Source organism: Morone saxatilis, unplaced genomic scaffold, assembly GCF_004916995.1.
Source record: "Morone saxatilis isolate NCDOM2014 unplaced genomic scaffold, NCSU_SB_2.0 Contig6, whole genome shotgun sequence".
In the NCBI taxonomy this organism is placed as follows: domain Eukaryota; kingdom Metazoa; phylum Chordata; class Actinopteri; family Moronidae; genus Morone; species Morone saxatilis.
The window spans coordinates 12,981,313-12,989,438 of NW_023340206.1; the positions used below are offsets into that span (position 1 = coordinate 12,981,313).

The 8,126-nt window shown below is 42.3% G+C and overlaps 2 protein-coding genes across 2 annotated transcripts in view; one reads left to right on the forward strand and one right to left on the reverse strand.

The window, feature by feature from the left end:
- Positions 1-1,178, reverse strand: part of LOC118339907 (ras-related protein Ral-B-like) — a gene marked incomplete in the record, with an annotated part of 3,473 nt that extends 2,295 nt beyond the window's left edge. Inside the window, 1 exon segment of the mRNA XM_035677722.1 lies at positions 1,084-1,178.
- Positions 1,179-4,396: 3,218 nt separating this feature from the next.
- LOC118339691 (inhibin beta B chain-like) lies at positions 4,397-6,601 on the forward strand. The gene is made up of 2 exons (XM_035677390.1): positions 4,397-5,433; positions 6,483-6,601. Exons 1-2 carry the CDS (start codon positions 4,977-4,979, stop codon positions 6,599-6,601), a joined length of 576 nt encoding a protein of 191 aa, XP_035533283.1. The 5' UTR covers positions 4,397-4,976.
- The last annotated feature ends 1,525 nt before the right edge of the window (positions 6,602-8,126 follow it).

Here is an 8,126-nt window from a genome sequence, read left to right on the forward strand (position 1 = left end):
GAGACCAGCAGAGACCAGCAGAGACCAGCAGAGACCAGCAGAGACCAGATGAAAGATGAACAGGATTAAGGCCTGCACAGAAAAATGAACTTATAAGGTGAATAACTGATCATCATTACTAAACTCTGAGTCCAGTATGAGGCCCAAACCAGAGCGAGGAGTCTCCTCCTGCAGCGGCGTTCGATTGGTCCCATGAAGGGCCCTCTGATAAAGAGCCACTGGAAATACTTGCACTCGTCAGTGACCTTTCACGGCTCACCTTCAACGCAAGGGCGCCGGCGTGAAGGCGTGTGTGATCTTTAAAGGGAGACTTTGTTTGCCGTGAATAAAATGTTGTATTAATTGATAAAAGGTGTTCTACGTGTGTCAGCAGGTGTACGCAGGTATACTCAGTCAGGTGTGATTCTGTTTCTTTATTCCAAGTGTTATAAATAAATATAGGTTGAATATAATAAATGAAGCCCAGCTGGTGCAGTGAAGTCAAAATAATGAGCAGGTATCTGAAAATACTGACTTTGTGACACTAATTCAACACTTTGAGAGAGTTTTCTCCGTCACACTGGTAGAAATGGACTTTATCTATATTTGTTTTGTAGTGAACATTAAAGAAAAACGACCTGTTTTCTGTTTGTTCCTCTATTTCTTTCTTTCTTTTTCAGACCCAAAGTGACCAACCGGCCCGAGGAGCGAGGGAATAACACAGGGGACATAAATCCACCCCCAGCTGGGCAAACAAGAAGAAATAAATGAATATAAAGTCCTGGCTGCAGTAAAAGAGGAACTATATTTCAGCTTCCTCTACGCGACATTAAACAGCCGCTGTAGCTCCTCCCAGGTCCCGCCTTCTAAAGTCAAACCCGCCTCTGATTGGATCAAGTCATGAGCGAACTCCTCTCCGGCGGTTGCTATTGGCTGCCCCGGAGTGTCACTCCCCGCGCTGATAGCTCGCCAGTGGAAGAGAGGCAGATAACGCTGTCCTCTCCCTCCGCGGGAACGCCATTAAAACGTTAAGACGTTAAAACGCGTCGCACAGCGGAGAAGTCGTTAAGAGAGCTTACCAAAAAAAAAAGTGCCACAACTCACCTGCTAACGCGTTTCACCGTCGTGAGCTGTGAAATCCGCCATGCACCGACACACACTCAACTTTCACAAGTTGACCAGGAGCCCCACCTTGTAGTCGGGACCAAAGATCGTGTGTGTGCGGCGAGAGCAGCCACTCTGGGTACAGCTAGCGGCCGGTGCTAGCGTCGACGTTAGGCGTTACCACGGCGACGGATTTAGCGGTTGCCTGAATATATAGCCGCAAATAAAGGTTTTTTAAAAAAAACAACAAGTGTCCATGCGTTTGTTTTGACATTGTGTTTATTTATATACACTCTTGCGTCAGATGTTGGTATTTTGCCGTGAAATGCGGCTCCTCGTCGCTGGAGAAGGCGGGGAAACAGGCACGGAGTGACTCATCTCACCTTTTAGCTACTCTCTGGGGCGACGGTTGGTAACGTTAACAGGAAGTGACGTCACGGAATTCCTCGTTTTTCTTATTTATTTATTTAATTATTTAAACATACCAACAATTTAAAAGAATATATATATATATATATATATATACATAAATAAAAATAATAACACACAAAATCCCTGTGTAAGTGCATGTTATTTGTTTGTTAACATACCAACAATTTATTATAATATTTAAAAAACAAATAAAATAAAGATTTAATTTTATTAAAGTCTCACAGAAACTGTGTGCAGTGTTTTCTTCGTATGGATATTCACTACGTGCATAAAATAAATAAATCTACAGCTAGTTCACCCTAAACTATTAAAACTGCTCGTTACTTTTTTCTTTTTGGATAATTTGATTCATTGTTATGTCTAAAAATGCATCAGAAAATACAGAAAATTGTCCCTCATACTTTGCCAGAGACCGAACACAGATACAAAAAAATAAAACTTGTGATAAGGCCAAGTGCAGATAGTTAGTTTTATCTAATAAGCAGCTCCTTCTCTAGATAAAAACATCTCATTCTAAGGTCACAAAAACACAACGATCCCTATATTCAGGTGATTATACACTAATGAAAACGTACCTATGAGCTATAAATATTATATTTCTGACAATATATCCTCCTCAATGTTACACACTGGAGCTTTAAGGATGAGAAAGGGCAACAAAAGGAAGTTTTGCTCCAAAACAGAGTTAATTCTTGTAAGAACTGCATTATTTCAATGTCCATCGTTGCTTTTGTCCCCAGTTCTTCCCTTTTTGCCTCACTAAAGTTCCAACTTTAACCTTTTTGTGTCTCCTCTTCTAGTTTTCATGTATTCAGTGATGGAAAAAGTCAGAGAAATGCATGGACATGTTGATATACTGTGATTTCTACAACTATAAAAGCTGCAGCCGCGCTACCTGACGTGCAGTTCCAGTGTTTGGAACAAAGATGGGGCCATTTCATCATCTTTGTCCCACTGCTGCTCACACAGAGTGAAGATCTCTGACTGATCATCCACATCCAAATGACCTTCGAGTTGGAGAAAACATGTTTTGTCTTTTCGACTCATTTTACACATTTATCCCCAAATTAAGGCCGACATACTTCGTACCGTTGGAAACTCAAATAACTCAAATTCAGTGGACAAAACAACATGTGTTGTGAATCTATCCTGTCACAATAAGTTGAATCTAACGGGGTCACGTGAGGGGAAAAACAGATCCGACCTGGTTCTTTTTACACCTCCTGTTGTTTTGCCGTATGATAATCACCAGCTGAAAGGTCAAAGGCCACCTCGGCTCTGTCTGCCGCTGGGTGTCTCGTGGTATGACGAGGCTGATTTGGTTTGGAGTTTTTACTAACAAATGTTGTTGTCCGGACGTCCTGCCATGTCAACTCAAACTGGAGACACTCATTACTCCGAGCTGTTGCGGACTGAGCCGAATTTGACTAGAAAGGCTCAGGTTATTTACATATTTGGACGTCTTTCGGAGGTTTATAAGGAGCTACAACACTTCAGTCATTGTAATTAGTGGATCTAAGAGGCTGCGATGAGAAAGTAACACTGATTGACACTGATCTGCGGTCATGTTCAAAGACTTTTATATCAGCATCTTATCCTTTACAATTGATTAAAGGCGTACATATACTTTTTGCCACACCTTTACATACAAATGTTCGACTCAATTACACTGTAACTTCACGTATTGGTAATTTCATCGCTTGAATCAGCCACAAGAACAAAGCTTCACCAAACTCCATTTGGAAATTGACCATTTTTACAGAAACACACTAAAGTGCCTTAAAAAGTCACCATTAAACTTAGAATTAGAATTAGAATATTAAATATTAAACGCTTCAGTGACACTTTAAGAGACTTTAAGAGCTTTAAAACCACCACTTATACTATCTTACGTAATGTTTTTGGTTCTTTCTAACACAAACACCATAACATGTTACATTACAATACAGAGGAAGGTCTGATATTAAAAAATATAACAAAATACAATTTTATACACAATCAACTGAGCTGGAAAGTAACTAAGTACTGTACTTTACGTGAGTATTTCTATTTCTGCTACTTTTCTACTCCACTTTATTGCGTATTAATATTTTACGCACAAAAACATACGATCACTTTATAAAATATGATACCTAGATACAGATTAAACTACACAAACTTACATTAATAATTGAAAACTAGCTCCACCTTGATCAGTGCTACTTTGACTATAACAATATTCAACCTGACAAACAGTAATACAGGTAATGTAATAATAAATAAAGTGGTAACATTTGTATTTAAAATGCATTAAAGGTGGTCTTACTTAATCAGATAACTTCTGTTCACTCATTTTAAATAGAGGTTGCAGAAATGCTTCAATTAACTGAATGAATTTAGTCAAATTATCTTCATTTAACAATAAATACCTGAGTTATTTGTACTCAAATCATTCTTTATGCTCTTAAGTGTTGGAGGTAATACATTTAAACGCTTTCCTCAAACAAATGGAGTTTTATGGAAGTCCAAAACAGTTAGTTATTATAGTGAGAAACCTTCTCAAAGTATTAACTTAGTGTCTCAAAAGTCAAAATATTGATAAAGTTTCTCATTATTTTGACTTAACAGGAGCAATGGGCTTCCGTAGATTTTACAGTGTACTTTTATTGGTGCTTTTTCTCCCTTCAGGAGTATAATGTAGTGCAATATGAATCCCTTGAGGAATAATTCAGCACCGCCCCCCTCCCTCCCCCTCTCTCTCTCCTTCTCTCTCCTATGGCTCCCGCTCCTCACCACTCCTCCCCATCGCTTCTCTCTATATAAAACTTGGTCTGGAGTCTGCGACGCCAGCATGGAAACCCTCTCGGTTTGCGCTTACGGGGCACACCTCCTTCGTCCTTCCTCCTCCTCCTCCTTCTCCTCCTCACCGTCCTGATTGCGCATCGGCACTCCGGCAGCAGCACAGCGGGAGTCACGACCCAGAAACACATGAAGAGAATTAAATAAGTGAGGATGCTGATGAGCTTTTCTGCGTAAAAAACAAACAAAAATGATGGATTGAACTTTTAAAAATGTCCAAGCGGGTATTCTTTGGATTGCTCTCGGTTTGTGGAATATGTTGACTTCCAGCTGGGTTGATGCTGACTGATGAAACCATGACACGTTTCCTGCTGCTGCCGCTGCCGCTGCTGCTGACAGAAGTGATGCTTTCTGTGTGAGGTTGCTCCAAAAACTCTCGAAGCGCAAAAACACAAAGTCCCCAAGAACCGGAATAAAGAGGACTGTGCTTCCCGTGTTTGACAGGCTGCTGAGACTGACCAAAGACATCCATAAAACGATGTAATAAAAAGAGCTCCTGCACACGCTTTTTTCCCCGGGTGATTGGGAATAACGCCGCACCGACTGGCGTCAGAGCCGAGCCGTTACGCATGGAGACAGCTCGGCGCTGAGCGGATCTTTGTTGCCTGTTCTGATTTCTTTTTATGATTTTAACTCTGACAAAAGAGGGGAAAAGGGTTATTCTACTCCTTCTCGAACAGAAAATGAGTAGCTGTCTCTTCCGACTAGCACTCTTCGTGGCTTGCGTCCTCTCCATCCGCTGCACCGCTGCGCCCGGGACCGAGGCGGAGGCGCACACGGCGTCCCGGGATACCTGCGCGTCCTGCGGCGTCGCTCAGCCGGAGGACCCCGAGTCGGGCCGGCTGAACGTGGACTTCCTGGAGGCGGTGAAGAGGCACATCCTGAGCCGGCTGCAGATGCGGGAGAGGCCCAACATCACGCACCCGGTCTCGAGGGCGGCCATGGTGACGGCGCTGCGGAAGCTCCACGCCGGGAAGCTGCGGGAGGACGGGAGGGTGGAGATCCCCAACCTGGACGGGCACCCGATGACCAACGACGTGCTGGAGGAGAGCTCGGAGATCATCAGCTTTGCGGAGAAAGGTGCGTGATGGAGGCTCGGTGCGCACATTCAGGCGCGTTTTTATGCAGAGAAGTGACACAAATATGACATGTTTGACGAGAAGGTTTGAAGGTTTAGACTCATGTTCTCAAAACAAAGCACAAAAAAGCAACAACAGCCAACTTATTTCAGCTGATTCAGAGAAAAACAAAAGATTTTCAGAGAGAAATGTAAAGATTTTGTTCAGAAGATATGAGTCAGTTCAACCTGGGAGAGAGGAGCTCTGTCAGTTTATGAAGGAGAAGAACACAGAAAAAACAATTTTCCCCTAAAAAAAGAAAAGAGCATCCACTACTGGAGTCAGTTCATCAATAAAAAAACTGTACAATTGAACATGACTGTGCTTTGAGCCGGTTGTAAGCTTTATGAAATCCAATATGTGAACTGATATCTGAGGCCTGATGCTGCAGGGAGATAGAGTGTGAGTGTGTGTGTGTGTGTGTGTGTCTTTATAGAAAGACTGAATGAGAAACAACCCCGGTAACTGATGTTGAACAGATGTTGATGCAAGGGTCTGAAAACCCGCCAAAATAAAAGCAGAGATATCACTTCCCAAAAGCTGCATTCATTCAACTTTTTACACTTTCTCTCACTTTGTTGGCCCTCTGAAGTCAGGAAAAACTGTCCAGTAACAAGTGCAGATTCAATTTAACATCTTGTTTGGTTTGACAACTGAAGAATTAAAGTTTGTGACGTTGCAGGAAGCTTTTCGTTTGTGGTTTCTGTTAACAAACTTTGGAAAGATGAAGATATCGTCAAGAAGGAGAAAATTGCAAAACATTTGAATGTAGTTTGGTTGGTGGTGAGCTGATTCGATTTTGTGGTTTCTTTCATTGGCTGCGTTCATGTGCTTGAGACAAAAGTTGGGATTTCTGGCTTCTCCCCCAGTGTTGTGTTCACTGTCCTAAAAGAAACACAAACACACACAAACATGAACTTGGGCAGTTCTGCTCGGTGTCGGCGGAGGTTTGCTCCCCGCTGGGATCCTTTTCACTTTCAGATGTTTCTCTCTGTGGCCACTGTGTCGCAGGGCCTTCCACCTCGGTGCAGTCCCCTTTGCCAGTTGGCCACGTTACGGCGCCGAGCGGGCTGTCAGCAGGGACGTGGCACGGCGACAAGCCTCAGAACAGTTTACTCAGAGGCGGCTGAAAAGGCCTGAAAATGATCAACGGCACCACCTGCTTCGCCCACGTGCGACGGCGCTCGGTGGAAACATCTGCTTTTCACGTCTACAAATCTCCCTGTTTGTGTTGTAGTATTTGTGTCTTTGTGATTGATGTGTGTCTGCGTTGGCGTGTACATGCAGCTACATCCAGGATATTGTGTGTGTGTGAGTGTGACATGGCAGGGTTGTGTTGAATCAGTCCCCTCAGTATAAGGTCAGAGCTTTTGTGTCGGCCGTCGTGCGGCCTGAATGCAGATTGACGGGCTGAACCCTGCAGCCTGGCACCCCATTAGAATTCACAGTGTGTGTGTGTGTGTGTGTGTGTGTGACTTGAGTGCACGGTGGTGGGTTCCTTGCAGGCTCTCTGTGAATGAAACTTCTGTGCAACGTTTGGGGTTTGTGTTGTTGTTGTTTGTGCTGCTGTTAGCCTCCACATAATGGGACGTTTTGCTGAATGCTAGCTGTAGGTACCTCAAGCTTAAAGTTTAGTTTGGCTGCTGTGGAGCTTTCAATCACATTAAATGATCTTCATCAGCAGGTGGAGGTTGTTCAGATTTTGTCCGATTCAACACCTGGTTTGGTTTGAAAACTTAAGAGATGAATTAACGTTTGTGAAGTTTCAGGCGGCTTTTAGAAAGAAAAAACTGCAAGAAATTCGAATGTAGTTTGGTTGGTGGAGAGCTGATTACATTTTCTTTCATTGTGAGTTTAAGCATTGCTGTGTTCATGTGCTCAAGACAAAGCCCGGATTTCTGGCTTCTACCCTAGTGTTGTGTTCACTGTCCTAAAAAAAAAACCACACAAACATAAACTTTGCTCAGTGTCGTAGATCCAAAGTTAGCTGTTTACATATCCAAGAATTGAACATTTCAAAGTACGTTTTTTTAACATAATTTATAGTCAAATGAGAACAATTGCAACAAATGCAAAATCTAGTCAAGTCAGTTTTAGTTGTGCAGCCAAGAATCTTGAATTTGCCTGAGAGGGTTTTACAATTTACAAACTGCGACCACAAAGCCCCAACAACCCACTCCACCAAACACTTAAAGCAAAGACATTTTATAGCCGTTATATTGTCTGAAAATTGTTTAAATGAAGCTGTTCTTTCTATGAAATTCCTCTGCAATTAGGAACCTAACAAGCTGAACTCACACTACAGTTTACAAAAGAAGTTTTGGGGAATTATTCCTAATCTTCTTTCTCCTATGTGGATATAATTGTATGCAAAATACTGAATCTTTTTATATTTATTTTGCTGAACTAAAAGCAAATTTACACGTCATTGCTGAAATTTCCAAGAAAATATTGTCAAAGGAAGCTGTGGCAGCGGTTGTGATGATTGTATATAATCGTTTTTTTGTGTTAAGACGCAGATGTAAAAAGAATCATTACCCGTTTTTGAAAAAAGAGAAGGAACTTGTACTTAGTCGTAGTAATGCGCTTTACTTCCCCATGTCAGACCAGTGTTGTGGCAAAGCTGGCCTGAGTCAGCGTGTGTGCTGAGACTAA

What these genes read in the sequence shown, in the direction of transcription:
- LOC118339691 (XM_035677390.1), top strand. Translation starts at nt 4,977, where the DNA reads ATGATTTTAACTCTGACAAAAGAGGGGAAAAGGGTTATTCTACTCCTT. An exon ending in CATCAGCTTTGCGGAGAAAG is followed by an intron (nt 5,434 to 6,482) that starts GTGCGTGATGGA and finishes ACTGTGTCGCAG; the next exon opens with GGCCTTCCACCTCGGTGCAG.